At 41.8% G+C, this 24,383-nt stretch overlaps 2 protein-coding genes across 7 annotated transcripts in view; one reads left to right on the top strand and one right to left on the bottom strand.

The window, feature by feature from the left end:
* Positions 1–1,330: 1,330 nt before the first annotated feature.
* Positions 1,331–14,240, bottom strand: LOC138427537 (glutathione S-transferase omega-1-like). The gene is made up of 6 exons (XM_069567049.1): positions 13,865–14,240; positions 13,543–13,651; positions 9,413–9,635; positions 6,501–6,599; positions 3,030–3,136; positions 1,331–2,263 (listed from the first exon to the last, which is right to left on the bottom strand). The coding sequence occupies exons 1-6, from the start codon at positions 13,896–13,898 to the stop codon at positions 2,110–2,112; spliced, it is 726 nt and encodes a 241-aa protein (XP_069423150.1). The 5' UTR covers positions 13,899–14,240; the 3' UTR covers positions 1,331–2,109.
* A 3,844-nt stretch (positions 14,241–18,084) lies between these two features.
* The window catches only part of CFAP43 (cilia and flagella associated protein 43), a 99,182-nt gene continuing 92,883 nt past the window's right edge, over positions 18,085–24,383 (top strand). For all 6 annotated transcript variants that reach the window (XR_011252044.1, XM_069567042.1, XM_069567044.1 and 3 more), the window contains exons 1-2: positions 18,085–18,266; positions 19,771–20,024. Coding sequence is in view for 5 of the 6 variants with exons in the window: in XM_069567042.1 (XP_069423143.1) it covers positions 18,202–18,266; positions 19,771–20,024 (319 nt within the window). In the remaining variant the exon portion in view is untranslated. The remainder of the gene's footprint in view (positions 18,267–19,770; positions 20,025–24,383) is intronic.

Here is a 24,383-nt window from a genome sequence, read left to right as displayed (position 1 = left end):
ACAACTTTCAGTTCAGTTGCTTAGTCGTGTCTGACTCTTTGTGACCCCATGAATCGCAGCACTCCAGGCCTCCCTGTCCATCACCAACTCCCGGAGTTCACTCAGACTCATGTCCATTGAGTCAGTGATGCCATCCAGCCATCTCATCCTCTGTCATGCCCTTCTCCTCCTGCACCCAATCCCTTCCAACATCAGGGTCTTTTCCAATGAGTCAACTCTTCGCATGAGGTGGCCAAAGTATTGAAGTTTCAGCTTCAGCATCAGTCCTTCCAAAGAACACTCAGGACTGATCTCCTTTAGAATGGACAGGTTGGATCTCCTTGCAGTCCAAAGGACTCTCAAAAGTCTTCTCCAACACCACAGTTCAAAAGCATCAATTCTTCGGTGCTCACTTTCTTCACAGTCCAACTCTCACATCCATACATGACCACTGGAAAAACCATAGCCTTGACTAGATGGATCTTTGTTGGCAAAGTAATGTCTCTGCTTTTTAATATGCTATCTCATTGGTCATAACTTTCCTTCCAAGGAGTAAGCATCTTTTAATTTCATGGCTGCAATCACCATCTGCAGTGATTTTGGAGCCCCAAAAAATGAAGTCTGACAGTTTCCACTGTTTCCCCATCTATTTCCCATCTATTTGAAGTGATGGGACTGGTTGCCATGATCTTCGTTTTCTGAATGTTGAGCTTTAAGCCAGCTTTTTCACTCTCCCCTTTCACTTTCATCAAGAGGCTCTTTAGTTCCTCTTCACTTTCTGCCATAAGGGTGGTGTCATCTGCATATCTGAGGTTATTGATATTTCTCCCGGCAATCTTGATTCCAGCTTGTGCTTCTTCCAGCCCTTTACTGAGATATAATTGATGTATAATTCACTGTGTGTGTATATATATACAAACAACTTTATATGTATATAAACAACTTGATAACTTTTGACTTACCCATAAAAGCATCACTATAATCAGGATAATGAGTATATCCACCATCTCCAAAAGTTTTCCTGTGCTCCTTCAGGTCCTTCCTTATTGGCTCTCACCACACATACCCATACACCACTGAAGCCCTGCCCCTCACTCCCAGGGAATCACTGATGTGCTTATTCACATTCTGGGTTAGTTTGCATTTTCAATAATTACACATACAGTATATACTCTTTTTGGGGGGTCTGGCTTCTTCCATGCAGCACAATTATTTTTAAATTTTCCCATGCTGCTGTGTTGATTCCTTTCTATTCCATGGTATGGATATATCACAATTTATTTACCCACTCACCTCTTGATGGTTGTATTAGTTTGCTAGGGTTGCCATTAACAAAGTACCACAAACTGAGTGGCTTAAACACAGAAATTTATTGTCTCAGTTCTAGAGGCCAGAAGTATGAGATCAAGTGTCAGTAGGATTGATTCCTGCTGAGCTATGATGGAGAATGTATTCCAGATTGTGAATAACTGTCCTCGTGTTCACATGGTGCTCTCCTTCTGTGTGTATCTGTCTCTTAATTTCCCCTTTTATAAGGATACTAATCATACTGGAGTAGGGCCACATTAAATTACTTCATTTCATTTAGGAAAGACCCTGCTTCCAAATACAGTCACATTCTGAGACACTGAGAATGGGGACGTCAACCTACAAATTTTGAGGGACAAAATTCAATTCATAGCAATACTTAAAGGATGAGCTTTGTGATGAGGAAAAGGGAGAGTATTCCAAGCAGGGGAAAGGCATATGCAGAAGCCATAAGGTCAGAAAACTTTGAAGATCTAATTAAGCAATCATAATGATGTGAACAAGAGATCAGCTATGAGAGGCAAGCACAGGGACAGTCTGAGGCCAGCTCATGATCAGCTATAAGAATAAGTAGTTTATCATCCAGTCTATCAGCATGGACTGTGATAGCCGTTAGTCATTAGAGCATTCTGAGACAGGAAATATGTTTATATTTCTGCAGGAGGGTCTTAAGGAAAGCCCACAGTGTAGCCAAATTTGATGTCAAATCAGAGAAGGTGATCCAATAAGACATGAGAACACTTAGTAAAATAAAAGCATGGTATTATTCATATTAGTGAAGCAAAGCATCAGCTGTGTCTTCATTGCTGACTCTTGTCTCCATCAGAGACCATAGTCACAGGCCTCGGGGCTGTTCTGCAAGTAGAGGTTGAAGAAACCTCGAAGGGTCTTCACATCGGTGGGGAGAGATGATACTATGGGATCATTCTTCATGGATGCCATCCAGAGCTTTAGATTTGGAGTATGGTCTACATACCTGCGGGAGATGGAAAGAATGAAGGGATGAACAAGGCTAAGTAGGAAGGCATTGCAAATGCTCCTGTAACTCACCAGTTTCATATTGTTTTCCTCTAATCTTTTCAAGTAGTCCTTTAGAAATATTTCTTTAAGATAGGCATAATCATAAAATATGAGATTTGAAAGATATTGTAGAGGTCCTTGTTTTGTGGAAGAGGAATCTAAAACTAGAGTGAAGTGAATTGCTCAGTTAACCTAAGAACTTGTCCAAACTGAGACTGATATTTTTTTAAATTGAGAAAACGAAAGATGACCAAGAATGTTACATATTTATTACTCTCTGGTCAGATTGTGACTAATAGTAACTGTAAGCTCTAGGAAGTAGGAGTAAGCTAAGGTGGCTGCTAAACTTCAAAACATGGAGTTTGGATAACAGTGTGGGACTCTTGCTGGTAAATTGGAGGTGGCATTGGTCACACAATCCTGCCTGACATCCTTATGAAAATGTATATCCTTATGGATTTTTAACCAAGAAGGAAGGAGTAAATCATTTTTCAAACATTTTACTACCTGTCACAGAACTCCCCACCCTGGCCCACCCCCAGAGATGGGAGAAAATCATGAGTGTAGGTATAGGACATGCCCTGGAAAGTCAAAGTATCCTTCTGTTGGTTGCTCCCATTAATCTACTTGATGAGATACATTAATTTTGCCCATTAAAAGGTTAGTATATACAATTCCAGTTATCATTATCTTAAATTATGCAAAAAAATTCAAAGTCTTACTCATTTAACTCCAAGGCTTCTAGCCATTCAAACCAGGGCCAGATGAGGTAATCAATCATAGAAAGAGAATTGCCACCAAAGAAGGTTGTCTTCTTATCAGTCAGAATCTGAACATTAAACAGCATAAGAATACTTCTTATTTCTGCATCTGGTAAGGCAAGTCAAGTAAGCGACAGTAGCAACTTTTGCCCTGACATAGTCAAGTTGGGGTTTGTCTGATTAGCTTAAGCTTTAGAATCTCTTGGTTTGGGATAATGCAAAACAGTCTATTTTACTGGAAAGGGGAATAAAGTAAAACAAGCCACAGAATACAAGATCTTTGCAATACACATACCCAACAAAGGACTGGTATTCAGAATATAGAAAGAACTCCTGGGAATCAATAAGAAAGAGGCAAACAATTCATCAGAACATTGGGCAAGACTTGAATTTCACCAATGAGAAGTTGCAAATGGTCAATAATCATTTGAAAAAGTGCTCAGCTACGTGAGTCATTCAGGAAATGCAAATTAAAGTGAAAATGTTATACCACTTCACATTCATCAGAAAGGCTAAAAGGAACAAGATGAAGTTAGTAACTCTGTGGACCCACTGCTGACAGGAGTATAAATTGGTTTAGCCATTTTTTTTTTTTAACATTGTCTACTAAAGCTGAGTGCATGCATATTCTATAACCCAGTAATTCTACTTTTTGAAAATGTGAACATATAGTCACTAAAACATAGGTGTAAGAATGTTCATCACAGCACTATTTTATAACCCCAAAGCGGAAATGTTTACAGTCCATCAGGACTAAAATGAATAAACTGTGCAGTAGTCATACACTGGAACACTATGCAAAGTACAGGAATGAACTAACTACACACACTATAGATGGACTTCAGAAACTTGATATTATATGAAAGAAGTCAGACCCCAAAGAGTGAGTATTATGATTCCATTTGTATGAAGTACAAAGATCATTCAAAACTAATACTCTCTTTCTTGATACGGGTGCCAGTTTCATGGTTGTGTTTACTTGATAAATTCATCAAGCTATACTCTTGTGCTTTGGGTAAATCTCTGCATATAATACTTCAGTAGAAAAGTTTACTTAAAATATATTGGAAATAACTAGATTCATTATTAAACAGATGCCAAGTAAAATTCTTTGAAAACCAAGCACAAAAGTGTATGCCTGAAATTTAAGAAGGTGAATTGGTATTACGGTTTTACAAAGAGAAGAACTGAGATTATTATCTAGCTAATTAACACCAAACCATTTTGCCATTTATAAGATATCCATAGGTTTTTTCAGGGCCCTTATAATATTCTGCATTGTAAACAAGTTCTTTATATCTACCTGAGTATGTTTTTGGTCTACCACCAAATTAACCATCTGCGTCTATAACTTTCTACCTCCCATACTGTTCAGTAGAGTACCTTGAATTATTAGGTACTCAGAATGGTACAATGAATCAATATTGTTTGGAGCTGTCCTTAAAACTGTAGTGACTGGTAATTATATTGTGCATAATAAAGTAAGTATTATAGTTTCAGTCAGAAGGAAATAACCTCTCAGCAGCCTGAAACATGGAAATGATCATACTCATTTCAAAGCATGAGTCTTTAACTGGGAGTCTATAAGCACAGATGGGAACAAACTTATATGCCTCCCAACTAACCCCAAATTTAGCAGGAAGTGTATGGATTTTCTACTGCTCAGAGGGTCAGCACCCTCAGCCTCCACATTGTTCAGGGCCAACTATAGTTGTACATAGAGATTTTTTTGAAATCAGGAAACATGATCATCTTCATGTCTGTATATACACGAAAACTTAGATGAAACGGACAATTTTCAGTAAAAATAGAAATTACCAAAATGATTTAAGAAAAAATACAACACCCCCCCAAATTAATTACCATTAAAAATTGAACTCTACCCACATAAAAGACACCAGACTCAACTATTTTACAGAAATAGCCCAAACATATCAAATGGTTTCAGAGCTTAGACATTCAGAAAAAGTAACAACTGATTTTATAAGGTGAGAATATCCTTGATATAAAAAACCAAATAAAGATACTATAACAAAGTAATCTACTATATAAACAAATATACAAATATTCTTTAAATATTAACTAATTTTAGAATATATATGAAAACCATTTAAAACAATTAGGTTTTATCCCAGTAATTCTAGCATGGTTCAACACCAGAAAAAGCTGTTCAGTTCAGTTCAGTCGCTCAGTCGTGTCCGACTCTGCAACCCCATGAATCACAGCACTCCAGGCCTCCCTGTCCATCACCAACTCCCAGAGTTCACTCAGACTCACGTCCATCGAGTCAGTGATGCACCAGCCATCTCATCCTCGGTCGTCCCCTTCTCCTCCTGCCCCCAATCCCTCCCAGCATCAGAGTCTTTTCCAATGAGTCAACTCTTCGCTTGAGGTGGCCAAAGTACTGGAGTTTCAGCTTTAGCATCATTCCTTAATCTGTTAGTTATACTATACTCTTCAGTTTAAAGGAAAACATTTTTTATGAACATTTGAAAAGATGTAATAGAAACAGACAAAGCATTCAATAAAATCAAACACTCATTCACAGCTTTTAAAAAAACAGCAAACTTCAAGGATCAGTTGGTAAAGAATCTGCCTGCAGTGCAGGAGACCCGGGTTTGATCCCTGGGTTGGGAAGATCCCCTGGAGAAGGAAATGGCAACCCACTCAAGTAGTCTTGCCTGGAGAATCCCATGGACAGAGGAGCCTGGCAGGCTACAGTCCATGGGGTCGCAAGAGTTGGACACAACTTAGCGACTAGAGAGAGAGAGAGAGTAATAGAATTTCCCTAATGGGAAAAAAAAAAAAAAAGGTTTCTGAAATAATCTACAGCAAAATTCATACTTACTGATAGAAGCCTGCATTTCCATATGAAACAGGAACTGTGTCTTCCCTCAGTAAAAACCTAATGCTCAGTGTGAATGGAAGAGGAATTCTTGTGTAAAGGTCCAAATGGCTCTCCCGCAAAGCAGGTAAACTATATCTGGGCTTCCTCAAGTGTCTGTCTAATTCATGGCATCTCTTTGTGTCGGGGAATGTTTATTATATAATATTAAGTAGAAAAAAGAACACGAATGATTTATGCTCTGATTACAGTTAGGTTAATGTTTAAAAATATACATAGAACAAGCATAGAAAAATTAAAACAGGTGGCAAATTGTGGAAATGTGGGTGACATTTTTCCTTGATATTTTAATGTCAATGAAATAAAATGTTCTAAAAGCAAGTCCATGATAAAATATTTTTAGGTGTTTTCATTTATATCCTAAACACAACAGCTTATAGCTATCTGTTGTAAACTAAAATTTCCTTTTTGGTGTTATTGCTAATTACTTTAAAGTGATTTTGGAGATGGGAATATGAAAAAAAAGAATAGAAGAAAAAAATAGATATCATGTATTATTCCCATAAAATCAAGAAGGGGTTGATTACCTCCTCCAGCTTGCTGAATTCTTTATGCAGTTCTTCTTTTAGGTCAGAGCAATCTTCCTTATTTTGCTTCCTAAGAAAGCTTACCATCAAAGATGGTACCTAGACAGAGAAAAATTTCTTAGTTTATCAGTGTAAAGCTAACTATATCAGCCCCTTCATATAAAAGCACCATAGAACCCTTATAGTCCCAGAGTCAGGATGTTCTAGAAACTTTAGTTTCTGTACTCAGAGAAAAACAGTTTCTGTACTCTTAAAAACAGTTTGTGACCTAAGATGCTGTAAAAAGTCAAGATTTTATAAGGAGCAATTAGAAGCAGCCATCTTGTTGAGTTTGAGTCAAACATATCTTAAAAGGACACTGATAGAATTGTTGCTCATTGAATTGTTGAGAGGCTGAACAAACAGGTCTGGAACTGAACTGGCCCATTCCAAAATCATGCTGGAAACTGACCTGATGGGAAGCAATGCGGGAGACCCAGGTTCAATCCCTGGGTCGGGAAGATCTCCTGGAGAAGGAAATGGCAACCCACTCCAGTACTCTTGCCTGGAAAATCCCATGGACGGAGGAGCCTGGGGTCGCAAAGAGTCAGACACGACTGAGTGACTTCACTTTCACTTTGCCACCAGTGAACTGAGCACTCGACGCTACAGTTTGTGTCCCTGCCAGATGCTGGACTATAAGGTTAGTGATGCCAGGCTGGAATTGAATCTTGCAGTCATCCCAGCTCGTAAAAGCCAGGAGTTCTGCCACCAGCCACTCTCATCAGCAGAACCGGTGCCCCACCCCATGCCTACTTCTCCACATGTCTCATTTCTGAACTGAACCCTACCATGTGTGCACGTGAGAGGAAGAGCCTAGGTCCCAGGCCTTGGCACCAGCTGCAAAGAGAGCTGGGAAGGAGGTTTTCCTGATCTCTACCTTGAGACAAGCATGAGAAGACAGCTCAAAGTGGTTGACAACCTGAAGACTTGACAGGTGTAGCAGCAGATGCTTTAATGCTTGTGGTGGAGGTGTTTGTGTTTTAATGCTGTCTTTGGTACTGTCTCACTGCAAGAGACAGAAATCCACTTGTCCCAGTGTAAGTAAGCAAGCCCTCGTAAAAGTACAGGAGAATGTCCAGAAAGCCTGTCCATGTTGGTACAGCTTGCCTTCATTGGAACTGAAGGTTTGCAGGCAGCCACTCCTTCCACATTTCCATCTGGGTCTGGATGGTCTTTCATCTCTGCTTCTCCTTGAATGTCTGCTTCATATTATTTGCCAAATGTCAACTCCCTTTGCAATGTTCTTAACCTCTGCTTTCCTAAAAATTCTTTTATTGTGTGTCTTTGGGTTGTTAAGTCTCCAGTGATATAAACATACAGCTCCAAAACCTCAATATCTTTATTGTCTTAGTTTGTGTCTCATTCCCAAGTTTTCAGGAAAAAAATTATTGGTCTGGGGTACAGCTGGGGCATTTCTGGCTTGCTGAGCTGTGGTCAGGAGGATGGGGTCATGTGGTACTTAAGCCAACCTCTTCTCTGAGTGTGAGCAGGGAAGGAACGGTGGGTATCTCCAGCTGTTAGCTCCTTTTCTTTCTAGACTACAAGGAATCTCAGTATTACGATTCTTTAATTCTCCAATATCTGTCTTGTAAACACCATATTCCCTGTCTATCATCTTTGACAGTGGCAATCACTTTCATTCTGCTAAGCCAGACTCCCTCTTCCTTCCCCACTGGTTTTTCCCTTTTCAGTGTCTCCTTAAACAATATGTTCTTCCTACAAGTCTCACTTTCTAGATATATATATATTTTTACCATTTCTTTCCCTAGAGACAAGATGTTTCCTATTATGTTGACATATATCCTGATGAACTATCAGAATTATATAGATATTATGTAGATATAACCTGATGTGGCTATTCACATGGTCTACTGTTGGTCATTTCTTTTTTAATACTAATTGTTTGAACTAATCTAATTGTTTGAATTAATACTAATGCTAATTCAAACACAGAAAGTACTTCTACAGGAATGCCATTACTCAGCCCATAAGGAGCTGTTGCCAACACACAGGAGGTGCTCACAGATAAACACTGTGGCTAGAAGAACAAGAGCTAACACTGAGTATTTACCATGTATCGGACTTCAGGTGTTCTATATTAACTGATTTTTTTCAGTGGCCTCATTATACTCATTTTATACATGAGCTGAGGTACAGAAGTAAATAATAAGTAACTTGCTTAGAGTCACACAGCTAAGAAGTGGCAGGGCTGGTGACAAGCCTACGCAGTGAGCCTAGGAAACACGGCTCTCATCCTCAGAAGCTCACAGCCCTGGTACAACACACAGGCATACAACTTACATACAAGAAGGCAGCAGTCCCCACAGAGGAAAGTTAGCACATGTGGGAACAGAGCTGGGCACTAACAAGCTTCTGGAAGACAGCAGTCTCTGGACAGGTACAGTGGTTCCTTAGTGTTTGCTGGGGGTGGCAAGGTGGGGGCGGAGGTGGGGGTTGGGTTCCAGGATACCCCGCCCTCGGATAGGAAAATCTAAATGCTCAAACCCCTTATATAAATCGGCACAGTACAGTCAGCCCTTAGCCTCTATGGTTCCACTCATACAGGAGTGCAGACTGCACGAAAGAGAACCTGAGACAACGAGGCAAAGTGAGAAAGGGGAAGAGTCTTCTAGAAAGACTAGAGAAGAAGGTAGCAAGTCTGGGAAAAATTTCAGCATGACAAGAATATAAAGTGTTAGGAAAGTAAATAGGATTCAGATCATGAAAGGGCGCATAGGACATGTCAGAGCCGGCAAGAGCATAATCCCGTTTCTTTCCCTCCCAAATCACTGAACCAAGAGTGACAGCACTGATTCAGCTTTAAAAACAAAGACATTTTAAATAGGAGCTGAAATTTCTTAAACACGCACCTTAGAAAAGGACTCAAAGACCATCTTTTGGCAAGACTTCTCATAGGGGTCGCCTGGCAACAGCTTCTTCTCTGGATATGCTTCATCCAGGTACTCACAAGTGATGGCAGATTCATAGACCAACTGACCCAGACTGGTTTCCAGAACCGGCACTAGGCCTAAGGGATTCTTCTTGAAAAACCACTCAGGCTTATTTTTCAGGTTGATGTTGATGACTTCATGCCTGAAAAACACATAAAAGACAGTGAAGACAGTAACATTTTTCTTGTATTCCCGAATAAAATGTCATCAGTCCCATTACCCACTTAGCTGATCAGACCCCAAAATTTGAAGTCAGCGTGGCCTTGATTCCTTCCCCCTACCCCCTCTTCCTCAAATCAGCAAGACCTGTCAGCTAGACCTTCAAATCACAGCCTGGCTTCATCTGTTTCTCAGCTTTAACGCTGCCACCTCGTCCAAGACATCACCTGCCACCTGGACCTCTACGGTAGTCCCACTGGCCCCTCTGCTTCCACTGTGGCCTCCCTACAGTCAGCCACTCTACTCACGCACGTGTACTCAGCTGCTAAGTCATGTCAGAATCTTTGCAACCCCATGGCCTTGGACTGTAGCCCACCAGGCTCCAGTGTCCGTGAGATTTCCCAGGTAAGAATACTGGAGTGGGTTACCTTTTCCTTCTCCAGGGGATCTTCCAGACACAGATACTGAACCAGTATCTCCTACACTGGCAGGTGGATTCTTTACCACTGAGCCACCTGGGAAGTCCCCACTCTCCATATACAAAGGTAAGTTGGATGAGGCCACCCTCCTGCTTATTTACAACAATTGCTCCTCACTGCAATGCTGATAAACTCTGAACCCCTTCTTATGCCATGTGATCTGGCCCTAGGTTACCTGTCACATCTGTTTCCTATGACTGTTGCTTTGGTCATTATGATCTGACCACACTGGCCTTTTTTATAGCTCTTGAATTACTTTCTTCATTGAACTTAAGATATGCATCTGAAGTTACTTTGCTAACTTAATTACATATTTGTTATGTCACCTCCTTAGAATGTAAGCTCCATGAAAGCAGTGATCTGCTTGTGTGTCTTGGTCATAGTCATAAACAAACATGTAAATGAGCAAAGTTTGAAATAGATTCAAATGGTATGAAGATATATAAACATTTTCGGATAGGTACTCAACACACATTGGTTGAATAAATAAGTGGAAATTCTTCAAGATTGTCAATTAGATATTACATTTGGGACTAAGACGTATCTTAATTGCAAAAATATCTGAGCCAACTAATTGAGTTTGTTCAGGTCTCACTACATGAGAATCAACATGGTATTAATAAAATTCAGTTTCTTTTGCTAATCTGAATAGAAAGGTCATCAATTTTTACAAGAATATTAAGGAATCCAAAAAATTCATCCACAAAATAAGCTTTCAGATTAAATTTCCATGCATTGATTTTTTTTTAAATGGCACATGAGTAAATTACACTAAATAAACCCATAAAGAAGAAACAGATGAAGTCCGAACTATATTAAGATTGTTTTTAGATCTGATTTCTGTCCTGCCTGAAAGATTTAAGATCCCCTGGAGAAGAAAATGGCAACCCACTCCAGTATTCTTGCCTGGAGAATCCCATGGACTGAGAAGCCTGGTGCGCTGCAGTCCACGGGGTCACAAAGAGTCGGACATGATTGAATGACTTTACTTACTTACTAAGAGGAAGGGGAGTTTCATATAATTGTTAAAGTCAGGTCTCAGGTCCATATCATTGTCAAAGCTGGATAAGTGTTCAATAGAACCGATTAGTTACTCAGAAAAAATACATCCCAACATCTTTTGTTCCTTTATCCCATCCACCTGAGTAGCTACAAAATCATTTAGCTTGAGGATTAAACACACAATCCTACCCTCTCTCCCATAGAAAGAAAGGAATAGCCAGAATAGAGGCATTTGTGTGTATGTATTAAAGGGTTTGTCTGCTGACAGATTACTGTACACTCATATACAAGCCACTGCAAGAATAATGAGGCTCTCTGCCAAGGAATTATCAAGATTTCTGAAATTTTATACTACGAAAACAAAAGGTAAATTCTGGGCTTTTGTAATAAAGAAGGTTCTCAGAACACACATGCATTTTGGTAATCTGGCATGATGAGCCAACAAGGTAATATACCTGCTGCAACAAGTTGGAAGATGTGCCTTTTAGAGAAAACCAGGCTTTAGTAGATTCTATAATGATCCAACCGGTCAGTCCTAAAGGAAATCAGTCCTGAATATTCATTGGAAGGACTGATGCTGAAGCTGAAACTCAAGTACTTTGGCTACCTGATGCGAAGAACTGACTCATTTGAAAAGACCCTGATGCTGGGAAAGACTGAAGGCAGAAGGGGACGACAGAGGATGAGATGGTTGGATGGCATCACTGGTGCAACAGACATGAGTTTGAGTAGGCTCTGGGAGTTGGTGATGGATAGGGAAGCCTGGAGTGCTGCAGTCCATGGGGTCGCAAAGTTGGACACAACTGAGTGACTGAACTGAACTGATAATGCTATATGGTCAGTGTGCATGCACGCTAAGTCGCTTCAGTCATGTCTGACTCTTTGCGAGCCTAAGGACTGTATAGCCTGCCAGGCTTCTCTGTCCATAGAGATTCTCCAGGCAAGAATATGGAGTGGGTTGTCATGCCCTCCTCCAGAGGATCTTCCTAACCAAGGGATCGAATCTGCATCTCTTAAGTCTCCTACATTGGCAGGCAGTTTCTTTACCACTAGCGCCACCTGCGAAGCCCCATAGTAAAGTCAGCTACCTCTCTAATCGAAGTCCCCTGGGAGGTAAACTAATCCATGAACATAGTAGACCTCTGTTGTTTGCACTGCCCAGCAGCTGTTACCACCTTTCACCCCCATACACACATTTTTATGGTAAATCAATCCCGTTTCCCTTTGAAAACTGTGCTAGTAAAATAGGGTTGTTTTCAACCTAGAAGTCCAGAGGATTTTTCTTTTAAAAAAAAATTTAATTTAATTTTTGGTTGCACTGAGTCTTTGTTGCTGTGCAAAGGCTTTCTCTAGCTGTGGAGTGGGAGTTACAATCTAGTTTGGGAGTTACACTGTAGATTCTTCACCTGTATGAGCACAAGATATGTCTTTTTCCAATCCAACTGAATTGGATATCTGTTAATTGCAAGAGATTCTGACTAATACAGTAAATATTACAATATTTAGATAAGACAATGTTTTGATAAATGTTACTAAATGTTGAATATTTTGCTATGTGTTCAGAATCAGTTTCACCCAGAATATGGTGGAAATCTTACTGAAGTGATGACTAATTGATAAATAATTTTTTTTTTTACCCTTTGGAATATATCTTACCTTTTTTAGGGAAAAGGAATTGCCTGCTTAATTCTCCCCCTAGAAGACTAAAAGAAGTTTATACATTCTAAGCACATAGATAGAAAATTTCTTTGGAATGGGAACTATCTCTTAAAACTTCCACACCACATGCATCTAATGTTTGTTCAACAGATTCCAAAGGTCACTGTTAGGGAGAAGGTTCCAGTGGCTCTTCAGTGTCAGAGAAAAACCAGTGACTTGCATATTTCTTGTGGAAAGCGCCTATGTCAATAACCTTGCTGTGTGGCTTCCCCAAAGCGTGAATTTTAAGGCACAGACACTTTATTTGCTTCAACCAATAACCCAAACTATAGAAATATGCACAGTACAATTAACTCAGCACTCTGCCCAGAGGAGTGTCAAGGCCAGGACTCTGGACTGGGATATAGGGCAACACAGCAGCACTCAGGATCTGCCAGAGCTCAAAGAGCTGCTGCTTGTGAGCACACTTGCTGTGATCCCTGCATACCACGAGCTTTACTGGAGGTCTAGCTTTTCTAATCCATAAAATGGCTAATCTAAAGGGAATGTCCCAGACTGGTGGAGTCTGTGGCATCGGCCCCCTCGCCCCGCTCCTACCTTGGGGATAGGGTCCATAAGTTGCTCTATCTCGGAAAGGCTTAAAATAGTTTATTTTGCAGTAAATGGGTCCTGCCAGAGTTTCCCACTGAGGCCTTCCTCAGCAGCTGGTTCATGGCCAAATCGGGGAGCAGCCCCCTCCTTAGTCCTCACCGGATTCCCTTGGCCCTCAGGACCAGGAGCGTCCTCTTGGCGTAAGGACAGAACCTCATGCTGTAGACACGGATCAGGCCCTCGGGGACGGGCCCCGGGGGCGCGCTTCCTGCGGGGAGAAGAGGACGCAGTTACAGCCCAGAGAGTGGCAGGGACCCCCAGCCTCCAGGTGTCCACCGGACCCAGCGGTGGAGAGGTCCCGCGCGCTGCGGCCCCGGCTTCTTTCCCCGGGCGGGTGCCTTCCCAGGAGGTTCAGCCGCACCCCGACCCGCGGCCGAGGGTCGCCCAGATCCCCGCTGCAGATCGCGAAGGGCAGCCTCACCCTTCCCCAGGCTCCTGACCGTTCCGCCGGACATTGCAGCGCAGCACAGGCCGAGCTCCCAATGGAGTTTAAAGTTCAACCAGGAAGTCTGTCGCCCCTCCCCTATTTTTCTCAGAAGCGCCAGGCTGCGGCAGACGCCAGCCCGGCCTAGGCTGTGTGCACAGGGACCCGCGCTGCCCCGGGCGCTGAAAGGAAACCTGAACGCAGAAGCCCTTGGGCGACCCGACCCAGCGCGCAGGCGGATTCCCCACCCTCTTCAAGAAGGAAGGCCCAGCTACCGCAGCCTGGGTGCCTGGAGGGAGATCACAGCCAATATTCCCACTGCAGGCGCCTTTGCAGTACATGTGAAAACTGGAGTCTTAAACTCACCTTCTCTGAGCCTGTTTCTTCTGCAGTATGGTTGTTGGAAGGATTCGATTTTTACTAAGTTCTTAATACATAGTAGGAGCTCAATAAATTGAGGTTTATTATGACTACTATAAAACGGATCAATTACAGGAAAATAAGTATATACTCTCTGTTGCAACTGCTTACCTTTACTGTAAAAACTTTTATTATTTACATCTTTCTATCCAGAGAAATGACGCTCACATGTTGCTTTCTCAATTTTCTTGTACACATTGCCTTTCACAAAAAGTAAATACTTGTCTAATACACAGAAGGTCATTGATACATTTACTTAATAAATGGAGTAATTTCCAATGTGCTGTATAATCTTTTTCCATGTTTAAAGATCCTAGAAAACCTGCTTCATAGGTGAACATTTTATTTTATTTTTTATGGGTGAACATTTTAGTGAGATGAGAAAAATCATCTTTCAGATATCACAGAGCTTGGCTACACCCAAGAAAAGCTGAGAAGCTGGGAGTGAGATGAATTCTTCGTGGAAAATAAATGTCCTTTGTTGTTGTTTTGTTTTCCTGTGGATGGTTCTGGACAGATTTTGGGTTTTAGAGCTCAATAAACTCAAATAGACCACTGCTCTTTTGGCCTTTAAGACAAGCTGAGATCTACAAAGGGATAAAACTTCAAGTTGCGGATTAGGCTTAATCTGTCCAGGACTGGTCTAGTGATGCTGGGATGGATATTTGCAAGGAAAGAAAGTTGAGAGAGGTAAAGTGGGTTTAGGAGGATTGCGCGCTTCCTAAAAAGGTGAAACACACTGCTTATCATCTTTGGAAGCTCGGGGCTGCTCCTTGCATCACTGATTAGATTTTTTAAATGTATGGGTCTTAGATTTTATTTCTAATATCAAAAATCATTCAAAGTGAGAACTCACCCATTTTCCTCAATTGTCCCTCCAAGTCCCTTTCTGGGATAGTCTGTCTTTCACCTTCCAGACTAAGAAAGAAAGAGCACTCTGCTTCCTGTGATCTGCACGGTGCAGAGGTCACGGCATCTCCACCTGAATACCAGCCAGAGATATTCCCCAGAAACCCAGTTAGAGACCTCCATTTTCATCTAAAACCCAGATTGCAGAGAGAAATGCTTTTCCACTGCTTTTTCAATTTGATTTTATTCAGTTTCTCCTTTGCTCTAGCACAGGGCAGGTTCAGCATCTCAGGTCATGGCTGATTCCAGCCCAGATCAGTATCTCTTTCCTAGAGTTCACACTTCTCTCCCACCTTCTGTCATCTACCTGGCATTTACTCTGGGAGCAGTAGCAAGATTTGCCTCCTCACCTTATTTTCTAGTGATGGCTTTAAAATACTCAAGTTGTAGTTAAAGGAATATTGTGTTTTCTGGGGGTGGGGTGGGGGTGCAGGGAGGGCTTGATGGAACACAAATAAGTCAACTAGTGAGGGAGTGGCACCAGAAACTATCCAGAGCTTAAGCAATACTTGAGAAGAAAGTTTGACTCTTGTCCAAGCCACTTCACTCTGTGACTCAGCAATGTGGGATTCTGTCAGCCAATCAGTGCAGACCCTTAACACCAAGCACCACCTGTGTTTGGCACTCACATTTCAGCAAAGAAATTCTTCAGGGCAGAAACACATAGCTCCACTTCTTCCTCACCCCATGTCAGCAAAGTCCATCACCATCTCTGATTGTGATAATCAGACTCCCAGGAGCATCCTGGATTCTTCCTTCTCTCTTACCCTTCTTTATCAATCCATCACCAAAGCCCATAGTTGTTGTTGTTGTTAATATTTATTTATTTATTTGGCTGTTCTAAGTCTCAGTTGCAACATGCGGGCTCTTTGATCTTCACTGTGGCATGCGGGATCTTTAGTTGTGGCTTACAAGCTCTTAAATGCGGCATGTGGGGTTTAGTTCCCTGACTAGGGATCAAACCCAGGCCCCCTGCACTAGGAACAAAGTCTTCTTCACTGGACCACCAGGAAAGTCCTGATATAGGTTTTTACCTTTCAAATATTTTTAACGCATTACCTCATCAATGGTTTCAACTTGGGGGTTATTTTGCCCCCACCCCACAACGGAACATTTGACAATATCCACAGACATTTTAAAAAATTATCTTACTTACTTATTCTTGGCTGTGCTGGATCTTTGTTGCTGCGCAGGCTTTTCTCTAGTTGCAACAAGTCGGGGCTGCTCTCTGGTTTCAGTACGCATGCTTCTCGTTGCGGTGGCTTCTGTTGCAGAGCTCATACTCCAAGGTGCCGAGGCTTCAGTAATTGCCACACATGGGCTCAGTAGTTGCTGCTCCCTGGCTTAGTTGCTCTGAAGCATATGGGATCTTCCCTGATAAGGGATCAAACCCATTTCTCTTGCACTGGCAGGCGGATTCTTTACCATTGAGTCACCAGGGAAGTCCCTAGACATTTTTGATTGTCACAACAGTGGAGGTGCTATTAACAGGGATGCTGCTAAACATCCTGCAATGAGACTTACCCCCATATCCAGTCCCAGATGCCAGTAGTGCTCAGCTTGACAACCCTGCTTTGCTTCCCTTGTTAGAATCATGAAATCAATTCCTAACAGATCTTCCTATTTCTATTCTCCCCACTCTCCTACCCAAATGATAATCCTGCAGGCAGAATGATCTTCTATAAACATAAATCTTATCTTGTCATTCCTCTATTTAAAACTGTTTAATGTCTTTCCCTGGCTCTTAGGATAAAGACCAGCATTCACAACTTGGCCTTTACCTGGCCCTTGCTCCTTCTCCAGCCTTCAGTGTTTTCTACTGACCTTCCTCTATTTCAATAACACTGCTCTTCCCAGTTCTTACCATCTGTTGTCCTGCCTTGATACTTTAAAAAAAAACTGTCCTCTATTCCTTCCCCATCCCCTCCCCTCAGCAATCACTCTTTATCCTTTAAATCTCAGTGAAAACAGCACATGAACACAGCAATCAGCTCTGACACTGCCCATGCAACCAGGAGAGAATTACACCATAAGCCCTCATAATATCTTTTTTCTTTTCTTCTTAATTCAGTCTACCATACTACGTTTATGTAATGAAATGGATGTCTATTCCTCACTCGTTGGGCCCCACTAAGAAGGAAGTTCTTCTAAGTTCCACAAAGAAAGGAACTGTATCTGGTTTGCCCACTATTTTGTTCCAAGCGACTAGCACAATGCACGGTAATACTCAGTAAATATTAACATTTTCGAATGAAATGAAGAGAGAAGGTGGCAAGATGAGAAGGAGAGACGTAAAGAAGGGAAGAAAGAGGACCAGAAGGGAGGGAAGGAGTGGAGAAGTAAAGGTGGGGCGGGGGGGAGGGCAAGAGAGGGAAGGGGAAGGGAGGAAGCAAGGACAAACTGCGAATCTTTTTTGATCCGTTACTTCCAGAAGCTGTATGCCTCCTTGGAATAGTGGAGGGTATGTTAGAGTATGTAATGAGTAATCAAAGGTTTGAAGCTCTAGATTTAGACTCGATCTGGCTTTTTAAGTCCCTCTCAGTTTTGTAGTCTTGGGCAATTACTTCTCTTACTCTGCTTTCCTTTTCTACAAAATGAGTCTGATAGAGGATTTGAATATTAAATGAAATAATCTGAACCGCCCTTGGAACAACGTCTGGCACGGTCAGCACTCAATATTAAAGCTTGTTATTGCTATTTATTATTTGTGTCATTACTTGTCCGAGGCTGGATCACTCCAGCACCCACCCTGGGGCCAGCCCCTTGTTTCGCCCTCCGGTCTCCCATTGGTTGAGACAGCTCAGCACTCCCACCAATCCGCTTGGCTCAAGAGAGAGCAGCCGAAAGGGCAGAACCAATGGGCGCAGGAGTTACCGTATCCCGGATACGGTGTAAACAGTGGTGGCTCTGCCAGCCCAGCAGCCAGGGACCTTAGGGTAACCGTTGCAGACCCTGGCCTGGGTCAGGTGTTGGCTGCCCCCGGCCGGCTGAGAAATATCTGGGCCATGGCGCAAGGCCGGGAGCGAGATGAAGTCCACAACGTCGCCCTTGGCGCGTCCCTGTCAGTGAGGTGCGGCGTCCCTGCGACTGACTCCTCTCGCGGAAATTCTTCCCTCAGAACTACAACCTCTCCCTACCCTTTGCTTCCTCTTGTCCTGTAGACCTGCCGTCCCACAAATTCGACCTCTTCTTCAGCCACCAACGCCTTCCTGCAGACCTCCTTTCTCTGTGACTTCGCTCCCCTCATTTCCTTACTCAATGACAACAGTTCCATCTCTTTTTACTCCTCCTTGCCCCCCCACAACTCACCTCCCACCCCCTACCGCGCCGCTGTCTTACCCAGTACTTCTCTCCGACAATCTTAATTTCTGCCTCCTCTTTCTGACTATTACCTTCAATAACCTTTTCCTTTCATGTATGTTCCCCACCGCCCACACCCATCCCAGTGACAGTCCTCTTTCCATCCTAATGGTCTTTGGTGATTTTCTCCGTTCTTAGGGCCATCAGTCCCTTCCTTCTCTCTCCTATCCACCGACTCTGGATTTGTTTGCACCCATAGTGGCCTTTGAAAAACATAAAACGCTGCGCAGGTGTAAGTTGGCATTGCTTTTCTTCCACATTCTGGAGTGTTAATTGCGCTGTGTTCCACACAGCATCCTTCACCGGTCCTGGCTGTACTCCCTATTCCCTTGAAGCTTCTCTCTGAACCAGTGTCCTTCTCTGATCCTCTCCATCATCCTTAAGCCTATCTTTAACATTTAAATAGAGGTAGACTCTCCCCTCATTTCAGACTCTCGTCTTTGTCTTCTTCCTCTAGCTTAACATTCACCACACACTCCTTACTTAAAAATATATTACTTTTGTGTTCTAACCTTTTCATTAATGTCTACTTACTTCTTTTAATTTGTGCATTTATCTCTAGTTTTAGATCTAAAACATAGCTGCACACACTCCATCTTAGTAAAGAAGCAATTTTCTATTTGGCTCCGAACCACTAAGCAGGCTCTCTCTCTTTTTTTATTTTAACTTTTCATTTTATATTGGAATATAGCTGATCAACAACCTTGTGATAGTTTCAGGTGGATCCAGGCTATCCTATTTAAAGCTTTTTTAAACATTTATTTTTTAAATCAAAACTAGTTTTAAAGGTAAGGCCGAGGATGCACTTGTTTTCTATTAGGATCAAGCTCTTTTTGCTCTCTCTTGTTTTAACTTTTTCTTTTCCATGCATACAAGACCTCAGAAATCCTTCTGGGATTTTCTCAGAAGGAAGATTTTCTTTGAGGTGTGAACAGAGGTTGTGCTTCACTAGAAAACTCTCTGAAGAAGATTCTCAAGACCTGTGAAACTTTAGGTCTACACTAAAGTTTCTTTAGTGCCTGAGCTGGAACTGGTCGCACAGCAACCTTGTGTGTTCTTTCATCTGAGAGATGGTTTGGGGCAGAAAGGGGGTGAAAAGAGAATAGATGAGTTTCAAAACTGTTCATGATCTATTGTTTGCTTTGTTTAAAACAGAAAGAAAAAGTATTTGAAATGTATTCTATTCTATTGATGTGACCTATTTTTTCCCAAAGATGGGTGCAAGGATTCCCCAAGCAGAATGTTCATTTTGTCAACGACAGCACCATTTGCTACCCTTCTGGGAATTTCGTAATATTTATCAATATTGAAACCAAGAAAAGAACTGTACTCCAGTGTATGAATGGAATTGTGGGCGTCGTGGCAACTAACATTCCTTATGAAGTTGTGGCTTTTTCTGATCGACGGCTAAGACCACTCATATACATATACAACTTTCCTGGATTAACCAGAAGGACCAAATTAAAAGGTATCTTACAAGACGCTTCCTCTGACATGACTGAAAGATTTTGTCTTAAGATGTGACCAGATCTAGCTCTTATATGTGAAAGTTTTCTTTCTTTCTTTCCTTTTTTTTGAAAGATTGTTTTTTCAGTTTTGGTGGTTTTCGTTTTGTTTTTTAGGAATACACATTTATAAGGAAGGAAACAGGGGGATCACTGAGAATTTAATTAAGTAGGATAGAGCCTTGCTACTCAATATGTGTTCTCCTTACCATCAACATTGCACCACCTAGGATGCTTGTAAATGCAGAAACTCTGCTCTCATCCAATACCTACTGAACTGTAATCTACACTTTAACCAGATTCCCTAGGTGATTCATATGTACATTAAACTTGAAAGGTGCTGGATTAGAATACTCTATTATAGCAGTAAATGCTGTTTGTAAAGCTTTTTCAGAACAATATTTTCTTTCCTTATGATTTATTGAAAATCTAACTGAATGGATATCATATAACTTCTAAAGGATAAGTCTCTGAGCCTCAATTTCCTTATGCATGAAATGAAGATAATGGTATCTTCTGTTAACAAATGAAATTATATATAACATAATTGCATAATATATAATGTCTGTGAAAATATATGTGTGTGTATATATATATATATATCTCACACGTTTTTTAGTCATGTCTGACTCTTGCAACCCCATGGACAGTACACTAGGCTCCTCTGTCCATGGAATTTCCCAGGCAAGAATAGTGGAGTGGGTTGCCGCTTCCTTCTCCATATGTCATATATACAATGTCGATCAATGTTTCCTACCATTTGAGTTATTATTAACTCATTCATAGACACAACTGTCGCAGACTGGCCTACTGCACATTGGGAACTATCTACAGGCATATCTTGTTCTATTATGCTTCGCTTTATTGTGCTGACTGTTCCACTAGGAACCATTCCCCTGTCTCTCTCTCTCCCTCCTCAGGCCTCTCTATTTCTTGAGACAGCAATATTGAAATTAAGCCCATTAATAACCCTACAATATTGAAATTAAGCCATTAATAACTTCTCTGGTAGCTCAGTGGTAAAGAATCTGTTTGCAAAAAAAAAAAAAAAAAAGAATCTGTTTGCAGTGCAGGAGGTACTGGAGATGTGGGTCGATCCCTGGGTAGGGAAGATCCCCTGGAGGAGGAAACGGCAACCCACTCCAGTTTTCTTGCCTGGAGAATCCCATGGACAGGAGTCTGGCAGGCTACAGTCCATTGTCTCTCAAAGAGTCGAACACAACTGAAATAACTGAGCATACAGCACAATAACCCTACAATGGCCTCTGAGTGTTCAGATGAGAGGAGGAGTCACACACCTCTCCCTTTAAATCAAAAGCTAGAAATAATTAACCTCAGTGAAGAAGACATGTCAAAAGCCAAGAGCAGTCAAAAGCGAGGCCTCTTGCACCAAATAGTAAACTAAGTTGTGAATGCAAAGGAAAAGTTCTTAAAGGAAATTCAAAGTGAACACAGATATAAGAAAGCAAAATAGCATCATTGATGATATGGAGAAAGTTTTAATGATCTGTATGAGATGGCTGGATGGCATCACGGACTCGATGGACGTGAGTCTGAGTGAACTCCGGGAGATGGTGATGGACAGGGAGGCCTGGCATGCTGCGATTCATGGGATCGCAAAGAGTTGGACACAACTGAGCGACTGAACTGAACTGAACTGAACTGATGAGCAAATAGCCTTGAATTCCCTTAAGCCAAAACCTATTCAAAAGCCAAGTCCTAACTCTTCAGTTCTATGAAGACTGAGAGAGCCGAGGAAGCTGCAGAAGAAAAATTCAAAGCTATCAGTTCATGAGGTTTAAAGAAAGAAGTCATCTCCATAATATAAAAGTGTAAGGTGAAGCAACAAGTGCTGCTGTAGAAGCTGTAGGAAGTCATTCAAAAGATCTTGCTAAGATAATTAATAAAGGTAGCTAGACTATGGAACAGATTTTCACTGTATTTAGATAAATCAGCTTTGTACTGGAAGAAGATGTCTTCTATGACTTTAATAGAGAGAAGAGGTCAGTTCAGTTCAGTCGCTCAGTCGTATCTGACTCTTTGCGACCCCATGAACCGCAGCACATCAGGCCTCCCTGTCCATCACCAACTCCCAGAGTTCACTCAGACTCACGTCCATCGAGTCAGTGATGCCATCCAACCATCTCGTCCTCTGTCATCCCCTTCTCCTCCTGCCCTCAATCTTTCTCAGGATCTTTTCAAATGAGTCAGCTCTTCGCAGCATGTGTCCAAAGTATTGGAGTTTCAGCTTCAACATCAGTCCTACTAATGAACACCAGTGAACATCAAATGATCTCCTTTAGGATGGACTGGTTGGATCTCCTTGCAGTCCAAGGGGCTCTCAAGAGTCTTCTCCAACACCACGGTTCAAAAGCATCAATCCTTCGGCACTTCGCTTTCTTTATAGTCCAACTCTCACATCCATACATGACTGCTGTAAAAACTATAGCCTTGACTAGATGGACCTTTGTTGACAAAGTAATGTCTGCTTTTGAATATGCTATCTAGGTTGGTCATAACTTTCCTTCCAAGGAGTAAGCGCCTTTTAATTTCATGGCTGCAATCACCATCTGAAATGATTTTGGAGCCCCCCAAAATAAAGTCTGACACTGTTTCCCATCTATTTGCCATGAAGTGAAGGGACCGGATGCCATGATCTTCGTTTTCTGAATGTTGAGCTTTAAGCCAACTTTTTTACTCTCCTCTTTCACTTTCATCAAGAGGCTCTTTAGTTCTTCACTTTCTGCCATAAGCGTGGTGTCATCTGCATATCTGAGGTTATTGATATTTCTCCTGGCAATCTTGATTCCAGCTTGTGCTTCCTCCAGTCCAGCGTTTCTCATGATGTACCCTGCATAGAAGTTAAATAAGCAGGGTGACAATATACAGTGTTGACGTATTCCTTTTTCTATTTGGAACCAGTCTGTTCCATGTCCAGTTCTAACTGTTGCTTCCTGGCCTGCATACAGGTTTCTCAAGGGGCAGGTCAGGTGGTCTGGTATTCCCATCTCCTTCAGAATTTTCCACAGTTTATTGTGGTCCACACAGTCAAAGGCTTTGGCCTAGTCAATAAAGGAAAAATAGATATTTTTCTGGAACTCTCTTGCTTTTTCCATGATCCAGCAGATGTTGGCAATTTGATCTCTGGTTCCTCTGCCTTTTCTAAAACCAGCTTGAACATCTGAAAGTTCACGGTTCACTTATTGCTGAAGCCTGGCTTGGAGAATTTTAAGCATTACTTTACTGTGCTGCTGCTGCTTCTAAGTTGCTTCAGTCATGTCTGACTCTGTGCGACCCCATAGGTGGTAGCCCACCAGGCGATGAGTGCAATTGTGTGGTAGTTTGAGCATTTTTTGGCATTGGCTTTCTTTGAGATTGGAATGAAAACTGACCTTTTCCAGTCCTGTGGCCACTGCTGAGTTTTCCAAATTTGCTGGCATATTGAGTGCAGCACTTTCACAGTATCATCTTTCAGGATTTGAAATAGCTCAACTGGAATTCCATCACCTCCACTAGCTTTGTTTGTAGTGATGCTCCCTAAGGTCCACTTGACTTCACATTCCAGGATGTCTGGCTCTAGGTGAGTGATCACACCATCGTGATTATCTGGGTCGTGAAGAACTTTTTTGTACAGTTCTTCTGTGTATCCTTGCCACCTCTTCTTAATATCTTCTGCTTCTGTTAGATCCCTACCATTTCTGACCTGACAGAATGTGGTCCACTGGAGAAGGGAATGGCAAACCACTTCAGTATTCTTGCCTTAAGGATCCCATGAACAGTATGAAAAGGAAAAACGATAGGACACTGAAAGATGAATTCCCCAGGTTGGTAGGTGCCCAACATGCTATTGGAGATCAGTGGAGAAATAACTCCAGAAAGAATGAAGAGATGGAGCCAAAGCAAAAACAATACCCAGTTGTGGATGGGACTGGTGATAGAAGCAAGGTTCAATGCTGTAAAGAGCAATGTTGCATAGGAACTTGGAATGTTAGGTCCATGAATCAAGGCAAATTGGATGTGGTCAAACAAGAGATGGCAAGAGTGAACATTGACATTCTAGGAATCAGTGAACTAAGATGGACTGGAATGGGTGAATTTAACTCAGATGACCATTAAATCTACTATTGTGGTTAGGAGTCCCTTAGAAGAAATGGAGTAGTCATCATAGCCAACAAAACAGTCCAAAATGCAGTACTTGGATGCAATCTCAAAAATGACAGAATGATCTCTGTTCGTTTCCAAGGCAAACCATTCAATATCATGGTAATCCAAGTCTATGCCCCTACTAGTAATGCTGAAGAAGCTAAAGTTGAACAATTCTA

Source organism: Ovis canadensis, chromosome 22 (genome assembly GCF_042477335.2).
Source record: "Ovis canadensis isolate MfBH-ARS-UI-01 breed Bighorn chromosome 22, ARS-UI_OviCan_v2, whole genome shotgun sequence".
Classification (NCBI taxonomy): Eukaryota; Metazoa; Chordata; class Mammalia; order Artiodactyla; family Bovidae; genus Ovis; species Ovis canadensis.
Note: the sequence above shows the minus strand (reverse complement) of the source record. Positions and strands in the feature narration are given on the sequence as shown.

Excerpts from the sequence above, each read along its gene's own strand:
- LOC138427537 (XM_069567049.1), bottom strand. The coding sequence starts at position 13,898 with ATGTCCGGCGGAACGGTCAGGAGCCTGGGGAAGG. Across the intron at positions 13,652-13,864 it reads GGTCAGGAGCCTGGGGAAGG|GAAGCGCGCCCCCGGGGCCC; the intron begins GTGAGGCTGCCC and ends TTCTCCCCGCAG. Across the intron at positions 9,636-13,542 it reads CTGAGGGCCAAGGGAATCCG|GCATGAAGTCATCAACATCA; the intron begins GTGAGGACTAAG and ends TGTGTTTTTCAG.